At 46.8% G+C, this 19415-nt stretch overlaps 1 protein-coding gene across 5 annotated transcripts in view; it reads left to right on the forward strand.

Moving 5' to 3' along the window:
* The first annotated feature begins 265 nt into the window (after positions 1-265).
* The window catches only part of RIPOR2 (RHO family interacting cell polarization regulator 2), a 68820-nt gene continuing 49670 nt past the window's right edge, over positions 266-19415 (forward strand). The window contains exon 1 of one of the 5 annotated variants that reach the window (XM_059473510.1): positions 266-399. In XM_059473510.1, the coding sequence (XP_059329493.1) occupies positions 339-399 (61 nt within the window). In that variant the 5' untranslated portion in view covers positions 266-338. Of the gene's footprint in view, positions 400-16815; positions 16896-17090; positions 17322-19415 lie in introns of those variants that run through there. The other 4 variants (XM_059473481.1, XM_059473520.1, XM_059473489.1 and 1 more) reach the window with 4 other exon arrangements.

Here is a 19415-nt window from a genome sequence, read left to right on the forward strand (position 1 = left end):
AAACTTTTAACACCCCGGGCTGACAGAGCTGCTGCTGCTGCGCAGCTATGGCACTCAGCAACAGGGCAGGGTGCCTTTCAAGCTTGTCCTGCTTCCTCTGCTCTCAAAATCAACTTCTTTCTCAGCAGTGAAGACACCCCACCTCAAAGCTCATCTCAAAGGCTGTAAAAACAGGAGGCGTCATTTCTATGAATGAGATAGTTTTCGTAAGTGCAGATGCGGAAGCTGTTACCCCCAAAATATTTAGGAAACTGGTGAAAGGAAACAGTCGAGCTGTAGCACAGGAACAGGTTCAAGCACTCGGCTCTGGCTGCGCCCTGAGCTGTGTCCTTACCACAATGCAGAACTCCCAAGAAGATTTGACTGCACTCAGAGAAGAAGATGATTCCTTTGGGGAAGGTAAAGTAATCTTTTATTAAACTAATCCTTCTCCTACTCAGACTAGAGACCAGTTACTAGCCTGGGTGGTATTTCTTGTGTAAATCTGAAGTTGTCTGTGGGCTTCAAGGTCACAGGGTGACCAGACTCTTTTTCTCCTTAGAGAATGGAGAACAAAGGGACCATAGATACAATAAAAATACTTTCACACTGGTTCAGCAGCTTCTAGGAAGTTACTGCAGAAGAAAGCCGGGGGGACACCCAGTGTATTCTCTACAGTGGCTGCACTGTGCAAAGTAGCACATTGGGCATTCAACAGCACAGGTGCAGCTGTGGTTAAAGTGGTAGCAGCTCTTTATGGGGCTAAGGGTGACTTGCTACTTAAATTAACTGAGCAGAATTAGCATCCTTCTCTCCAACTGCCACAACCTGAGATACAAAGCCAGTGTCATAACTTCTTATCCTAAAACTGCTTCTGCTCGTGCTTGATTCCTGTTGCTTGCATTCTGTACCATCGTTTACATGTATATTGAGTACTATCAAGTCAAAATAGCAGAAACACAGATAAGAGGGCCCAGAGGAGGAGGAGGAAGAATCTGGCCCATGGTGTTCAATTTCTGCCGTTGTTCACTGCTCCCCTTTACACTTGAGCCAGGGGGAGAATTTGCTCATGCAAATCTTCTCCCGGCCCCCAGCCCTCCACAGTTTCTAAGGGAGTTGAAGGCACAAAGGGCTGCCTGGATCCACTCCAAAGACTGTGAACCTTTAAACTCACTTTCAGCACAGCTTCAGCAAACCTCATTTAAACAAAGCTCAGCTGCGGTTGGTATGGAAAACTTAGCAGTGAATAGTGCCAAATCAAGTTATCTGAGCCCCAGTGAAAGGCATCAGCTCAGAAAAGAAAGCAGTCTCAATGATGTTCTCTCTGTACTCAAATACATTTCTCACGTCTCCATGCCACCACTTCTCACCCTGTATCCCAGTCTGGGCTCAGAAGGGCAATGAATTTGCTGACAGGAGAGGTCAGTGCATTTGCATTGTGGAAGAAATCCTAGTAGTCCAGGAAACACCTCATGCCAGTGGGCAAATCAACTGGCACTGAAAGTACCCCATTGCATTTGCTGCATCCTGCATTCAACACAAGTGGATGCTGCTTCCCAGGATAATCATCCACGTGCTCTGACTTGATATGGACATTTGCAATTGCTCTGAAGAGCCAGTGGGTTTTTAAGCTTCTTTGCTGTTTCTGAAACCTTTAGCTCATGTTCTTGATCAGAAATTTGGAAGGGAAGGAGAGAAATGTGGGCAGGTTAGTCGACATATATATTGTGTTATCTGAAGGGAATGATACACCACTTCAAAAATCTGTTCCAGCCTCTCAGCTAAGTTGTTTCTGGCAGGGCTGATCCAGAAACAGCTAGAGGAGGCTCTGCTTTTTCAAAGGCAGGAACATTTTAAAAACCTTTCCATGACCCTTCTTGGAGCAGGAGGTTGGAATAGATGATTTTCTGAGGTCCCACCCACCTAAGATATCCTTCGAGTCTATGAGTTGGTGACATCCTCTTCAACTCACCTACGTGTAACTGGGAACAGTTGTATCCCAGCTGCTCTCTCAGACACAGGGATTGTTGGCTCCCAAACCTGCCAGCTGGAGAGCTCAAACAACACAGGCACAGTGCTAGACTTCCCCTTCAGTCCCCTCTCCTCGCTCTTGAATGGGTTAGCAAGGAAGCATTAACTTTCTGGCTGCTATTTCTGGAGCGCTGCTGACCCCGGACAACCCGGAGCGCTCCCTGGGGCTGGGCGGGATCCGGGCGGGAGCAGCGGGGCCCGTTTGGGTCCCAGGGCAGCCCCGCCCCGCTCCGCTGCAGCCTCAGGCGCCAGCCAAAATTTAGTCACAGCCAAAACTCAGTCGCAGATTTTCGGGCCAGATGGAGGCACTTGTCAGGCACTGAACTCCCAGCTCAGTGCAGACCTCAGCTCTTAGGGCTTGACCTATTTTTTATTATTTTCCACATCCACCTTGATTTGGAAAGTGATAATGGCAAATCTCTGTCCACCTTTTTAACTCATCCCAAGGCTTAGCTACCATCACAGTTAAAGACAGCTACATTTTAAATCTTCTAGCACTGATCTGTCTCTACTTTTTTGGAGTTAGTTTCCCTCCTGTCCAGGAGAGCCAAGATCTCACTATTGCTTGTGCATATAAAAATCTCATATAACTCTCTACAGGCAATATTCAGACCACTCTCATCTTTTGCCAAGCAGACTGTTATCAATGACTGTTGCCTTATAAAGTTTTAATCTGTTAAGCATTTTCATGGTTCTTGAGACCAGTCCCTTGGAGAGATGTGGACACCACCATGGAGCCCAGTGCTCCAAAACTGTCAGACCAGGGACAAATCCAGAAGTTACATGATGTGTTTACTCATACTTCTTAAGTATATATATAATATATCAGGATCAGTTCAAGGATCTGCTGAAGTCCTTTCAGGTTGCAGCATCACATGAGGGTTTGCTCTTCTCAGATTTTTCTCTTTAATCCTCAAGTCTTTCAGATTCAAATTTCTCAGGACAAAGTCGATGTTATCCTGTCAGGATGGCTTATCTCCCTTGCTCCCAGCTATGCCCATACTAAAACCAGATTATTCACCTCACTTCCTCAAGTAGCCTGTTTTCCACTTCTCCAGACATTGTGCCATCTGTGCCATACTCAGTCAATCACTGTTTAAAGTTCCCTTTCAGATCACTGACATAAAAATAGTTCAGTCCCATGGAGGAGAACCAATCTTTGTATGTCCTCTTTAGAAACTGGCATCTTTGATGATTTCTCAGCTGGGTTATGTGTGTAAAGATCTCATGCAGTACCAAATTCTGTTTCTTACTAAAGTCTGAATACACTATCAATACAATTATTTTCTCTAAAATCCTAATGATTGCCACTGATTGTACTCCATCTCCTTTAATTTTGCTTATATGACTTCAACATCAGCTATTCCTTAACAAGGCCAAGACCACTGCCAGCCTATCACATTATTAGTAACACAACATTATTTACAGCTCCCTGGAATTACTGTGGTGTTGCAAGTTTTCTGAAATGTCAACAAGAAGTTCCTAGGATAACTCTTCTCAAAATTACAGTTTTAAACTGTCTTCTGGGAAAGATCAAGGGGGAAATATTTTACCATTGATATAGACTGTCAGATGGCACTGATGTTTTCCCACAGGCAAACCAAAACATTTGTTGAAAACTTCTGGGTTTTCTTCAGCATAATCCATAATGCCACAGTTTTTACTTGTCCTTCAGTAGGCATTGCTTTTCCTTATTATACCTTGAAATTGCAAGTCACAAAGCTGGATGTGACAAAATAGGCTAGAACTATCCTCACAAAAATGCAACAGGCATTCAAAGCTTCAAAATGTTCAACCTCAAAGAATCTTTGTTTGCTCTTTCCCTTGTTTTGTAATAACAGTGCCTTGCATTGACATGGTGCTCTCTCCTTCAGAGGTTTTGCAGAGGTTTTGCAGAGATTTTGCAAGTGACTGTGCTTATGTTCAGTGAAGAACTCCCTCTCCTCTGCAATGTGGTCAGTGTTGAACAGGGCACAGCTGTAATGTGGAAAAGTTTAAAAAATAAATTATTTTAGCCTTTTGAAAGCACAAGGAGTGATATGTTTAATTCCTTTTAAGCCCTACTCACTCTGTTAACTCAAAGCAAGTGCCTTCAGTTACTTTTACAATTTTGTTAGGTCAAATACCCACTTTGGGCAAAATACTGTTTAATTTTTAGTGACTCCAAGTGCCTGGGATTCTGAAGTTATATTTCATTAAAAAGAAATCCCTTCCACTAGCACTAGGCTTCCCCTCCTCACTGCAGCCTGCAGTGATGGTGTGGATTTCCCCTGGCTCTGTCTAAGATGAGGAGCCAAGCCCAGAGAGTGAGGGGCATTTGAGCACAAGTCACTTCTCTTGGCAGACCCTGGTTTCCCTGGGAGGAGAGCTGAGGGCTCACACAGAGCTGTGATGCCACTGCACCAGCACAGCCTCTGGCTGGGAGCAGAGGCTCAGCACAGCAGGAGCTCCTGGATCAAGCAGACACATCCATGAGCAGAATTTGCAAGCAGTCAGCAAACATGGCCAGCACATCACAGAATCATAGGATATGCTGAGTTGGAAGGGATCCATCAGGATCATCGAGTTCAGCTCCTGGCCCTGTACATGACAGCTCCAAGAGTCATACCTTGAGTATGACTCAAGTGCCCAAGAGCATTGTTCAAATGCTTCTTGAACCCTGTCAGGCTGGTGCTGTGACCACTTCCCTGGGGAGCCTGTTCCAGTGCCCAACCACCTTCTGGGTGAAGAACCTTTTCTTGATATCCTGCCTAAACCTCTCCTGACTCTACTTCATGCAGTTTCCTTGGGTTCTGTCACTTATCACCACAGAGAAGAGATCAGTGTCTGGCCCTCCTCTTTCCCTCACAAGGAAGTTGTGACTGCAATGAGGTCTCCCTTCAGTCTTCTTTTCTCCAGGCTGAATAGAACAAGTGACCTCAGGTGCTCCTCACATGGCTTCCCCTCAAGGCCCTTCACCATCTTCATAGTCCTCCTTTGGAAACTCTCCAACAGTTTAATATCTTTTTTATATGGTGGCACCCAGAACTGTCCCCAGTACTGGAGGTGAGGCTGCCCCAGCTCAGAGCAGAGCAGGACAATCCCCTCCCTTTCCTGGCTGGTGATGCTGTGCCTGATGCCCCCCAGGACACCCCTGGCCCTCCTGGCTGCCAGGGCACTGCTGACTCAGGTTCAGTTTGCCATCAACCAGGTTCCTTCCCACACAGTGCTTCTCTCCAGCCTCTTGTTCTCTAGTCTATACACACAACCAGGGTTGCCCCCTCCAGGGTCCAGAATCCAGCACTTGCCCTTGTTGAACTTCTTACAGTTGGTGATTGCCCACTCCTCTGATTTGTCAGGGTCTCTCTGCAGGGCCTGTCTGCCCTTAAGGGAGTCAACAGCTCCTCTCAATTTAGTGTTGTTGGCAAACTTGCTTGGTATTCCTTCGAGAATTAGGTCCAAATATTTTGTTAGCACCCTATCCACGCTGAGAATGCACAGGAAAAGTAGAAATTAAGCTGTGATTTATTGCAGATCTTTTCATGCAGCTGCTCTACACTGACCTCTCCTCACACCTCCATTTCCCACTTCCTATGTATACCCTCTGGTTGTACATGGGGTAACCATAACCTCCCTGTCAGGTCAAAGCCCACACAAAATCCTATCAGTGTTTCCAAATAATGGAGTAGAGAAACCAACACTGTCTTTTTCATTACATTTATTAAGGGTGTGCTCCAGTTCAGTAGACCAGAGCCCCATTTTAGATGGTGCACTGCGCAGAGTCAGAGTCCCAGGGCCCTTTCCTTGCCCAGGACTGACATGCTCCTTCTGGCATACAGATACATTCCAGCACTGCTGCCCATCAAGGCTCCTGTGAGAACAGAACTGCATCAAATGTTTAAGGTGCACTTCAAAAATGCAGCAGATGCCTTTGCATCCTTGTAAAGCCTGCCTGTCCTTTACAGGAGAGAAAAGAGCTTTAGTTCTGGGGTTTGGGACCAGCTCTGAGGCTTAGCTGAAATGAAAGGTAGCTGCTGTACATGATTATGTGCACTGCCTGCACATAGTGAAGTTAGAGATGTTAGAGAAAACTGAGGATAAAGCCTTGGATATTAACTTATAGTTGAGACTCTTTATTCAGCAGCAATTCATGTTAAGCAACTTTTCTCTTTCCCTGAAGCAATACTAGACACTGTGCTTTTCTTGGACATACAACTGCAGTGGCTTGTCAAATGTCACATGGGGCCATCCATGGCACAGCTTGTCTGTGACCCATGGGACCAGTTTTCTTTCCATTCTGTATCTGGCCCTGCTTTGGTGAGACCCCTCAGGTATGACCCCTCCCCACAGAGTACATCAAAGGGGTGTAACTTCAGGAGAATTGTTTTCTAATGATTCTCATGTGTTCATATCAGTATGGTATTCCAGCAGAGGCCCACCTCAGGGATATACAGAGATAATTTTTTTCCTATGTTTTCATCCCAGAGAGTTTGACACGGCTGCTTTTTATCCAGCATACCGGTTCCCAATACTTCAGGAGGCTGTTGTAAGGATGAACAGCCTTGCAATGTATCAAGCATGGGAGCTTCTTCTTCCTGACTGCTGGGAGACTGCAGATCAGTGTCCTGAAAACATTTACAGGTCCCAGCAGCCCTACTTGTCCTTTTGGCTTATCTCACATTCCTGGAGAAAGTGAGTGCTGTACTTGCTGCAGCCCAGAGGATGAGAAGTCCCATCACCAAGGCAACAGTATCTGCTTCATCCAGATAGATGGATTGTCGTGAGATATTTGGCCTGAAAACTCAGATTGAAGCACCTTTCTGCAGAGCATGATCAGACCTATTTTAACACACAGGACAAGGATGGCAAGGAAAAAAGGGTGCTGCCTTATGGAGCATTTTTGTTATTCCTGTTTACACTGAATGCTCCACTCACCTGCTTCTCACAGCTGCTTCATTCTGGTTGTGGTCCATGGGTGGACTCAGTTATGCAGACAGGGGCGAGAGCTTTTTGTGGTCAGAGGAGTCTGTGTGAGACGCCCACCCCACCCCAGGCGCCCCCACACTGACCCACCCGCAGTGCTCTGGAACTTCCAGCTGTCCTGGGCAGCTGGAGGATTATTTTTAACAGGGCATTGCACTCCATATATGAAGCAGAAAAGTTTGAGCCCATGATCCCCCAAATTAAAAAAAAAAAAAAATTAAAAAAAAGATTGAAATGAGAGACCCTTTCTGCTTTGTTTTCTCCTGATTTTTTTAATTAAAACTTTTGATCTTTTCAGTGCTTCCTTCTCCATTTCTGGAAGGCAGCTTTTTTGGTTCATATCTGTTGATGATATTTCTAGATCACTAATAATAACAACAGTGAGGGGAAAATCCAGGCCAAATAAACAAGTGGCATTTAACCAGCCCTCAGAGAAAAGAGGAAGGTATGTACAAGCCAGAGAGAAACCACTGATCAGGTGTGCTTGGGGCACCTTCTAAGCTTGCAAAACAAGTGTCACACCAAAGGCTGCAGCAAAGCTGCCTTTTTTTTCCACACATTTTCCCCCTCCTGGTTTTACAGAGCATCTTTACAAAGTTCCAAGAAACACGAGCTTTTTGTCGCTCAGTCCCGTCATTAAATTCACAAAATAAATGTGTCTTGGCCAACACGAGTGGGTGGCGTAAACAACTTCACCCCTTTAATAATTCGAGGCACGGCTCAGCCGCCTGTGAAATGAGCTTCCGCCTGCCTGGATGCTGAACCAAAGCCTTGCAGTCGGTGCGCCATGGGTGTGACAGGCACAAAACAAGCGGGTCAGGAAGTGCAGAGTTAAAAGGCGAGCAGTGAAAACAGTCTGTGTGTATGGATGGAGGGGGGAGAGAGAGGGAGAGAGTAGTCAAGCACTTGACAATGTCACAGAGGCCCTAAAAAGTTGATGGTGGGAAGATTTCCCATCCCAATAGTAGGATCTCTCCTATATCTCAGCATTGCTTGTGGGAGTGAGGGGTGTTGTCTGGCCACACAGAATTTTAAGCAGTGTGTTGTTGATCTGGCATCCAGGAGCAGGGAAATGGTTTGAAGCAGGGGTTTATGCTGTGAAAGAGTCCCTGATATTCCTGTGTCTTTGGCAACTGGAAAACCGTTGAAGCAAAAGTGCTATGGAAGTCCTGAGCATAAAAAGCTTCAATCTGCATAACTTAATGGGGGCTGGCATTGGCTTTCTCTAGTTTAATTGCAGGTAGTCTGGGAGTTGGAAAGTTCAGAGATGCAGAGCTTGGAAATGATAACTTGAGTTCTAATAATTGATAAAAAGCTTGGAAGACAAGAAGTAAAGTAGAAAGATATGAAGCCATGGAGAGAAAGAAAAAAAATGGTATTTTGGGGAAAAGCCTGCTGTGACCAGCCCTTGTCTGAAGAGATAAACACAGTGGATAAATACATCTGGCTGCACCCAAACTGGGGCAGTTTCAATGACCTCTATTCCAGCCTTCTCTGAGATTTAATGTTCTAGCTCCTTAAACTGGTTACTTTATGTTCCTCTTAGTCAATAATGAGTGTGTTCAAGAAGGAGGGAGAGCAAGGGTGGAAACAAGAAGCCCCTCCAGGTGCCAGTTCAGGGCATGGAAATAGGGATCCTTCCCTGCTGGCAGACCTGGGCTCTTTTGCTGACCATGGCAGTCCCCTGGTGCTAGCCTGGCAGCTGTGGGCACAAGTGTGGCTGGTGCCTGTCAGGGTCCAGAGCCCAGCATTCCCACCCACAGGGCAACAGGAGGCAGATCCACTGCAGCAGTGGGGCAGACTCATCGTTGTGATAGCAGGTTCAAGGAGGAAGCCCTGCAGGAGCTGCTTACCATTAAAGTGATATTTACTTGAGCTTTGCCTCTAAGCAGGATCCAGTATGTAAGGTAATGCCCACATGGGCCTGGGCTAGGTTTCCTCAGTGCACAGTGATGCCTTTAGTCATGCCCCACTGGGAAAACTGCCTGCACTTGCTGCTGCTCTGTTGCACTGTGATGGGGGAGCTCAGCACCCAGGCTGCTCCTGCAGCTTCACTAACCAGAGCCCTGCCCTGGATTTACTGCCCATGTCACGGCATTGTGTGAGCCTGCCTAAATTAACCACAATCCATTCCACAGAAAAGAAAAGACACTCAAAATTGTCCAGCAAAATAAATGCTCCAGCCCAAAATCCCATGTGAAATGACCACCCTGGGAAGGAAACCCCAAAACTTCCCCAAAAACTCAGACAGAGCTCTCTGAGGTGACTATAACAGTGCACACAAGGGCTTGCAAAAGCTCCCCTTTCATCACAGGAACAGCTTGCTCCCAGGCTAGCCCTGCCTTCCTGCCCTCCCTGTGCCCAGCCCTAGGGGAAGTGACCTGCAATGATGAGCTTTTGTGCAACTGATCCTCTCTTCATGCTGTGTAACACCAGGGTGAAAAGCCCCCTTCCCTCCTCACTCCCCAGGGAGTGCACCTGTGGTTCAGGTATGGCAGCAGCTGAGTGGTATCCAGGAGGTTCCCTGGAGGGATGTCACAGTCACCTGTGGCAGAAGAGAGAGGGACAGCCTCTCTGAGGGGCTTGGCAGAATGGCTAAAAGCTCTGTGAATATATTCAATATATGTCATTAACATAGTCATTAAATTTTCAAGGACTCCTGCAGGACCTCAGGGAGATGAGATTATAAAATCTCACACATGAGCCCTACAGTTTTCTCAAATTTGTGATTAAGATGCCAGTAGCTAACAAGGCCGGCCAGCATTCAGGCTCCATGGCATAACTGGAGCTTTGTTCACATCCTTCTCATTTCATGGTAGCTCAGAGCATTGGAAGAGCTCAGTTGTGAACGTGGATATTGTCTATAAGGTACTGTGCTCTTTTTAGCAGTTGGTTGTGACTGGGTAGAAGTGCAGTTTGCCACCTGAGAGCTCCTGTAAGTTTTGGAGTCCTGCTCACTGCCTTCACTCTGAACTAACAGATTTCCTTTTCTTGAGGGTCTTGGAGAAGAGAGATACTTTATAGATGTAGATAGATTTGAAACCAGACAGCATCTTTGAGATCCTCCTCCAAACAGATGCTAGGAATGCCACATAGCAATCCCAGTGCACACTTAACAAGCGAGGCTCTTTATTTTATTTTTTTTTATTGAGAGGGGTGGGAATGTTGAAAAGAATCCATACAAAATATTCTTAAAGAAAAAGAAAGCCACAGGAGGAGCAGAGCAGTCCAGCACTGCTGAGCTCAGCTGTGGAGTTGGATGTCAGTAGTTTTTTTTTCTAATTTCCCCCTTGAAACACAGGCAGCTCAGGACGTCCTGATGTGCTCTGCCTCCTCTGTCACTCTGGGGAGCTTCCTGCCCACTCCATTCCTGATGCCTGTTGTGAGCCAAGGAAGAGTTAGCTTAATCAGCAACACCAGCCTCTGAGTAGTGCCAAGTTGTTGTCATTAATCACTTCAAAAATCACTGCACTGAAAATAGTACACAGGGTCAGATGTTCAAAAACTGGCATGGTTTCACTGCTGTCATTTAACCTCAGCCACAAAGCCAGAACACACCCCTAAAGAAACACTTCTTATTTGCTTTACTTATTCTTTATGAATTTTAAATCCACTCACACAAAGCTGCTCTTCACTGTTCCTAGAGGAAATAACTGCTGTGAATGGTCAATCACCTCCAGGTGAAGGCAGGCTGGACCAACAAGGAACATGTATCCCCCCAAGAGATGCCTGGGGGTGCTGGTCTGAGGGTTTGGTCAGAGCTTCTCTGTGCTACAGACCACCCTCCCTCCCTTGGAATCTCAGTCCAAATATTTGGCAGATGCACTTGGGGCTCATTACATTACAGAGGCAGCATGTTCACTGCGCTCCCCCGAATGGCATTCTGTGTGTGCTGCACTTGTTTTGTGTTTGCTATATTTAAGCCACAGAAATATGCGCTGGGGAGGAAAAGAGGGAAGTGGTGGTATCTTGGAGGCAGGGAAGAAATGAAAATAATTTCTCAAAGCTGCAGTCCTCTGTGCAGAATTTTGGCTCACAAGAAGGAAAGAGGAACACGGTCTCTGCACCAAGGACCTCAACAGGTCACTGTACTGCAGTTTTTCTGGGAATGATTACAAGGCAGCTCTGGTGTTACACTAACGTAAGTAAGGATGGAAATTGCTTGGAGCCTTTGCACCTGAGGACTCCTTCTGGGTTTCTGTTATGAAACTGCCTTGTTAGGGACATGCAGGAAGACCTGCATGCAGCACTGCAGAATTCATACATGGAACTAGATTTTTAAATGTCTGGCATTATTTGCTCCTTTGCTTGCTGCTTCCACCCCAGCCTTTGCAGCCTCCTTCTACCTGACCATCATTTTCCCCAGACCATGCTCATCATCCCTGCAGCTCCTCCCCTTCTTGCCATGACCTGTGGGGCTCACAGAGCAGTAGGAAGGCAGGGCCCGTCTCTATGCTGCTGCTGAGGGTCGTAGCAACACAGGCAAAAGTCCTGGGTACTCTTGACTTGCTCTTTCAGTCATGGACTGAGGATACCTTTGATGTTTGCTAACATGTCCTATAGTGTCTCGCCCCATATAATACATATAATATAATATATAATCCTTGGTCCTTCCAGGCCAATTGTCTGCTTCATATCACGGAGTGGAGAAGAACCAGAGTGCCTGTGCATGTATAAAGAAAGGTTTTCTCCTCCTCTGTGCTTTAGAGCTTACCCAAAATGTGTTTCTCAAATGCAGGTGAGGGTGCAAGGGGAGTATGGAGGTGAACATGGGCTGGGGTCACATTTTAACTGTAGTCCTGATGTCAGCAGCAAATTTCAGAAGCAGGTATTACTGCTTGATAACATGGGAAGAGATGGGCAAAGTTCCTAAGAGAGCCCCAAACAGATTCAGAATCTCATCCTGCTGTCATGATGGATGGTGAAGGTTGTGGCAGGGAGACTGTTCTGGGCATTTGAGAGCCAAGAAACAAGAGGCATAAGAGATTACCCAATGATTCAAGAGGATCCCAGCAAGAAAGCTAGGAACGTATTGACTTTCTGTCTACAAAGCTGAAACTGTTCCTGGAAATGGTCTAACGGGGTCTTCTTGATCTTAAGCATGTTGGTTGTACTGAGACAGGTAGCCCTGAGCAGGAATCTCACATGCTGCAGACCCATGGAAAGCAATGTGTTCCATTGCCTGCACTCCTCTGGGCAGGTTGGTTTCATGGCTGTCCAGCAGCAGGACTTCAAGCCAGCCCATTACCAGCAGCATGGATGACACTGTCCTGCAGTCATACTCCCAAAAAGCAGGCTGATAGTGTCACACCTGTCTCTCCAGGTCTCCAATCCCCCCTATAATAGCTTTGATCATCTCATAGTATAGCTGACTTCCAGCTGTCCGGGAAAGCAAAAATTAGTTTACAGCATTTTTTCAAGTGCCTTAACTAGAAAACAAGGAATGATTTTCAAAAACAAAAGACAGGGGAAAATTAAGGATAGAGCTGCCGTACTAGACACACCATCCACAGACTTGGTGTGCACGTAAGAGCAGCTCAGCCAGCCCTGGTTGCTAAGCAGTCTGAGAAACTGGAATGTGCTGCTCCCTCCAACCCTGCATGAACATTGCCACATAAAACCTGCCCAGAAGAGGCATCAGTGCTGATTTTGAAACAGGTTCTGGGGAAAAAAATGCAATTGATGGCTCCTTCGTGCTGCTCCCCAAGTTATATATGTGAGGATAGGTAGGATGTATGCTTGTGCATACACCTCCCAAACATCAAATGCTGCCAGATGCACAGGCCATTGTGGGAGGTGTTCTTGATCTGAAGGCAGCTATCTCAGACCACCACAAATGCATCCAGGTGAGACAAAGAACAGGTAAAAGAAGGATTACCTAGAGAAAGTGTTCTCTCTGTAGTACACCAAAAGCTAAAGGTGACTCCCCTCTCTGTTCTTGGCCCTCTCCCTCTGTATCCATATCTGTTCCTTGACATACCAAGTGTGTCCTCACCTCCACGCCACAGGACACAACCTCTGCATTATGATTCGGTCATTCCCAAAGATCCAGCTGTGCTGAGCATCTGGCCAACAGTCCCAAATGGAATTTGTTCCCAAATCATTGCAGAAGATCAGCACTAGTAGCTTTTCCCCACAGTGCCCCAGAGCAGCAAGTGAAAAGACTTGCAAAAGCACCATCATGAGAAATGAGGAACTTGAGGGTGGAGCAGCAAAATAGTGATGGGAAGTAAAAGGGGGGAAATGGTTGCACAGTGGTTAGAAGAGAGAAAAACAAGTGGGTATCAAACTCTTCTGGAAAGAGAGCAAGAAGTGTTACAGGATGACAATGAATGTGCAACAAACTGGACAGAGAAGGTCTAAGTACAGGAATGGAGTCAATCCAAAAAACAGCATGGGCAGGGTGAAGTAGGAGAATTGTGGCTACACTTTAATATGTATAGTTGGAAAGAGTAATGGCAAACTTGCATACAGTCAGAATGTTAAAGCTCATATCTCGCTCATAGCAGGGGTCAGGGTCTTGTCTTTTACTTCTCCCCTAAAAGCTTTCCCAAGTGATGGTTCCAGCACCTGCCATGTTCCCCACTCTCAAATATGGTAATTTACCTATATTTTTGGACCAAGATCCCCAGGTAAGAGCAGTCAGGTTTGCACCCTGTCTTCCCACAGAAGACTTCCCTGGGTGTGATACCTGCTGGAGATGTCCTGTTGGGTGTCCCTCAGCAATATGAAGATGCCTTGTGCATCCCTTCTGAGCATGGGAGTTACACAGAAACACAGCAAAGACAAGTTACATCAGAAAAAAACCAGGTATAAATTGTCTTCCTTAAAGGCTAGGGCAGGCCTGATCTACCTCAGACATCCAGAGCTCAAAGCTGTGGTCTTGCCCAACCATCTCCCCACATCCTTTGCCTCCTGCTGCTCTGAACATGCTAACAAGACAGCTCCATGCAAATTGCTGTCTGCAAGGCCTGCCCAGCGAGCATTGCCACCCACCACCAGTCCTTGCTTTCAGGTGAATGAAGTTCACCCAGGCCTAAGTCTTTGTATCTGCATAACAGACACATACCCCCACAGCCAGCAGGGAAATTTCAACAATATCCCACTTTTTCCACACAGAGCCCTCCCGCACAGTATCTTATGGGGAAAAGAGAGTTTCCCCTGGACCTCTGTCCAGACTGCTGGGTTGTGCTCCCCCTTTCCAGGTTTGTCTAGTCTGAAATGGACCTGAAAGCCTCTGGCTCTCTTGATTCAGGGGATTCAGTGGCCTGGAGTCTGTGTGGCAATAGGAAAAGTGAAGTACTTTTCAATATATCCACCCCCCCAGAGGGATGTGTAACTGATGCATATCAGCCAGAAAATCCTGCTCAGCCCTTTCAAGAAGCTTTCAGTGCTTGGGAGGAGCAGAGCATTTAGGTATTCTCAGACTATAATCTCTTCTCTGATAATCCTGATTTACTCTTTGGCCTGGAAGCAAAGGCTAATAGAAAGCAAAGTGCTTTGGCAAAGCTCAGCAGGTAATTTAGTAGCTCTGGTTTAATTGTCTCAAGTATAATGTGGGGTTACCAGTGCTGAGAATTAATGTTTGTGAAGGTGCACTGGAGATGTCTCAGAGACAGAAGTAGACCATAATTGTCAATTACTGCTTTGAAAAGGTCACTGTTTTCTGAAGACAAAGCTAAAATCAGCTGTTGTCACTTAGAATTTCACTGGGGACACTCATGATGACCTATTTTTAACATAACAGAAGATTACGCTGCAATACCGTGAATAATTTATAGGCATAGTAGCATGATCACAGCCACAATACAATGGCAGCTTCAGTTCCTGCCAGATGATGGAGGGAGACAGAGCTCTCTGGCAATTTCCACTGAATTAGCAAAACAAGACACACGTGGAATGACTGTCCCAGCCTTTCAAAAGCATGTGTGTCAGGATGAATACATGTCCAGAAGGACTAAGTGGGGCAAAGATTTTATCTAGAGCATCCATCAACCTACTCAGTCTCCCAGCTGTTTCAACAAGCATTGGGGGCAGAGAAGTGGGAGTGTGTGTAGGTCTTGGTGTGATGGAGAGGAGGAGAGTACCCTTCTGCATTTGCTATGCTAAATATTGAGAAATCAAGAGAAACAGCTCATACATCCCTACCACATGTATTTGCATAGGATAGAGGATATTTCCTTGAAAGAGGAGGCTGCAATATGAATGAGGTAATTTGCATCTGCAACCTTAAGTTCTAAAAATCTTCTGCAAGATAAGATCAAAAAGGCCAGAGGGAATTGGTAACAATTGACCAGAAATGTAGGAAGCTCCAGGTTGAAGTAGGATGTTGCAATTAGTCTATGGCACTGAAAACCTTTAACAGATAACCAGGCTTCCACAGTGAGAGCTGCCACCCCCTAAAAGGCTGAAATGGACTCAAACACATATTAAGTGTGCATGATGAGACATTTATAGCTTTCAGCGTTGCCACAAGTATTTCCTCTCCTCTTTCCCTGGCATTCCATAGCCCAAAGTGCACAGCTGCTTTTTCCAGAAAGCGATTCATCTGCCTTTGCCTCAGAGTTCACATCCTGTGTGACACACATGAAATGGGGGAACAGTTGATTCAGTCAGAGATGTAGAAAGGTCACCCTTAAAATTTTGCCTTGGAGCTACAGCAGTGACACTGTGTTGGCACCAGCCCCTACACTTTTTCTAGTGGAGAAATGGGTGCCTCTGGAAATACCACAGCCGTGATTGCTGTAAAGTCCATCTGAACTCAGAAACCTTGGAAACGGCCTCTAGACCCCAGAGGTCCCCACACCAGTGTGAAGAGCATGCTTCTCTGCTTTGACTAAATCTGGAGCAATTTTGTCTCATTTCTATTTCTAAGGCTGCAGGATTTATTTTCAGCATACAATATAAATAACTCATATTCATTGTTCCTGCTAAAAATTACTTAAGATGATAGGTCATCTGGAATTGGCAGCTTGGATTTTTTATTCAGGGACAGTTTTGGGGATTGCACAATGCTCTGCAAAACCTAGCTCTGTCTTCCTTGTCATTTGCTTAACTTCTTCATACAATATCAGCCTCTGTGTGACAGGTCAGTGTACTCAATGAAAACAAAGTGGTGATTCTACCTATCCTGACCCAAATGGCGAAAGATACAGGGATATGGGGAGGGTATCGGCATTGACTTCTCAAGCCTCCTTGCAAATTGTGTCTGTTTATGAACCCCATAGATTTGCCAGGGATTCCCCCTGCCCCTTACTCCCTCCCCCAAAAAAGAACCACTTGCAGCTGTTTAAGAGGCACAAGGGAGAGCTTGTTTGAAGGACCCTACAACAGCTTTAAATGCTGGCAGAAGAACAGCAAATCATATAGAAAATACAACGTGTGTTTGGTACTTCTGTTGGCTGATGTGAAGTCCAGTATTAAAGTCACAAAAGAGAAATTAAGAAGTCCTAAGGGTGGCAACAAATATATGCAAGATCCATACCTCTAGAGAGATATATTGATAGTAAATAGGACTGTGTATTTTGGAAGGAACACTAAATTTGAAGAAAATAGCTCACAGTCTCTGGGAAAATACAGCCTTTTTTTCCTTGGGGTAACAGAAAAGATGCTAAAAGGAGGAAACGCAAGGTCCATTCATTGTATTGTTCTTTCATTTATATTCGCCTTTAACTGCTGTCTTCAGCCCGCCCAACATCCAAATTTAGAGCTTTCATGCACACTCCTGACGGCAGCGGAGGCTGCAGCGAGTGGTCCACCGGCCGCGGGGAAGGCAGGCGGCGGCAGCCCGCTCCCTGCCCTATTCCAGGCACGAAGGGTCAGAGGGATTCTGCACATGTTCCGCCTTTGGGACAAACGGCCTGAGCGGCCAGACGCGTCGAGCGAAAAAAAGGAAGAGCAGCGCGGCCGCGTCTCCCAGAAAGGTACGGAGGCACCGGAGCGCCGCATCCCGCGGGGCCGGGCCCGGGGGCTCCGCACCCCCGCACTGCCCGCGGCTGGGGGCTGGGGGCGGGCGGCAGCGGCACCGCCTCCGCCGCCTCCTCCGCCCCCGCCTCCCGCCCGCCGCGGCTCCGCAAGGAAAAGCCGGCCGCGGCTCCGCTCCCTGCCAGAGCGGCGGTGCGCGGCCACGGCAGGCGAGCTGTCCTCGCTTCTCTTCGTTTTAGATTTTTAATTTCATTTTAAAGCTTTAATTTTATCCTTTTTGTTTTTAGAAATTATTATTCGGTGTTTGTTAGTTTTGCAGCTGCGGGCGCTGCCGCCCGGGATGGGGCACCGCGGTGCCCGAGGAGCGCTGGGCGGCGGCGGGCGAGCGGCGTCCCGGAGCGGGCTGTGAGCCGCGGCAGCAACAGGTACCCGGCCGGGCTCCCGCGGGGTGCGGGGCCCGAGCCCGCGGGGGAAGGCAGGAAGAAACGAGGGAAGGAAAGAAGGAAGGAAAGGGGCGCTGCCGAGCGGGGACGTGGCCGGGCGCAGCTCCGGGGCTGCGGGGCTGGAGAGCCGCGCTCACGGGAGCGGGTCCCGACCCCGCTCAGCTGCCGCCGGCGGCGGCAAGGTTTTGAGAAGGGCAGAGGTGCTGTTTTGGGGTGTCTCGGGCGTGGTGTTAGGCTGTGATTGTGAAGAAAATCTTGATCGTGGTTGTTCGCTGAGGGACATGAAACTAGCTTACAGAGCGTGGAAGTGCTTAGCCCTGTTTCCATAAAAAAGTCTCGGCGTTTCCTTAGGTCTTGACTTTCTATTTCCAGAGGGCTTTTATGGTGTTACTGGTTAGAGGAGAGCTTAGACCCTCTTAAGTTCCCTTTACAGTCCTCTGGCTCGTTCCCAAGGACTGATGCAAACCCATTACACACTGGTATTGCTCTTCAGTTTACCTTTAAATGCCCTGGTTACAAAAGGTCACCCTAATCCTGTGACTGGTCTTTCTATTGCTGTGTTAGCCGAGCATTTTGCTGTCATTCAAAGTTTCAAAACGCTTTCTGGAAATTGTGTGCTTGTGGCCATGCTGCCTTTGCACCCTTTCATCCGTCTCTCTGGGAAGAGCTGAGTGTATTCCCAGTGTAATTTCAGCATTCATTAATCTGGCCATGCATTCAGCCGCGCTCATTTTAATTACCGTGTTTGAGCTGCTGTCACGCAGCTGGAGCCCGGGGCAGGGAACACGCTCCCAAACAGAAACATCATCTTCTCCGGTGGTTAATTAGGTTTCACAAGTATCCCTCTCCTGCATAAACAAAAGCAGGAGCATACCCAAACAGAGAGCTTAAGGAAGGAGACAGGAGGAAGGTGTATTTCCTGAAAGATTCCTGTGCTGGTTGCGCAGCTGTCTTGGAGGTCTTCACACAGTGGGAAGAGACACGACGTGATGTGGTTTGTGTGGCCAGACCCAGAAAGGTATCCACTGGGATGGGTTCAGAGCCCTGGCTTTATTACCAAAATGGGCAAATGTGACAGATTGTTCCACGTTTAAATGAGCGTGGGTGGGTATGTATGTTGCACAGTGGGAGTCTAAAGGAAGCAAAGTTTCTTTTTTTTCCCATAAATCCAGTGTTTTCTAAGCTAGTAATTGAAGATTAGGACAGTCACTTAAGATGGTGTCTGTGCTGCTTGCAAGTGCAGATAAGCACTTGTGCAAAGTGGACTTTGACAATCCCAGCATTCATAACCCGATGCTGGTTTAATTTTTGGCATCCAAGCAGCATTTCCTTGACAAAGTGTAGGCTTTGGGAGTTTTCTTTGTTTTGTATTGTTTTTAAAAAGCAGCATGTTGAATTTCTTTCCAGGATCCTGCACAAGAAACAGAGCACTTAGCTTTGGCATGTTGCTACTCCTCTCTAGAATGACAGTACAGTTATACCTTAGAGGTTTTTCTGCTGCAGAATTAATATTTCTTAAATGCTTGGGAACCTGTAAGTGGAAGAGTGTGTGGTTTGTGAAGGAGCATCTGTAAGTGAAAAAGGTTCCCTTGTGCTCTCAAGGCACATGACCATCTTCTTCCCTTGTGCTCTCAAGGCACATGACCATTTTATTCACCTGTATCACAGAGCAAACACTTGGGCTATGAGTGGTACCAAGCACGGCCTCAAAGCTCACCATGGCATGCTTACCTGCCATGCAGAGTTACCTTTTGCTCTTTGATATTTTTAAACCCAAACAGCCTGAAAGATAACTTCCACACAAAGTGCAATGCTGGAAAAGGTCTGGGGAAGCCACCTTGCTTTCCTGCTGGGAGAAGAGGGAGTGAGAGCTATAAGCAGCATTGGCTTTTTCCAAAAAAGGGATGGCTGGTTTGACACTTTTTTTTTCCCTGATGCTATACATGTGGCAGTGACAAGCTGCTCCCAGACAACCCACTTAACTGGGGTAGTTTTCATCAGGCAAGCTAGGCTGGGAGCAGCTGGGAGATAGACAGCTTGTGTCTGTGGCATTTCAGCCTGCACAGAGCATCAGCT

Source organism: Ammospiza nelsoni, chromosome 1 (genome assembly GCF_027579445.1).
Source record: "Ammospiza nelsoni isolate bAmmNel1 chromosome 1, bAmmNel1.pri, whole genome shotgun sequence".
Lineage (NCBI taxonomy): Eukaryota > Metazoa > Chordata > Aves > Passeriformes > Passerellidae > Ammospiza > Ammospiza nelsoni.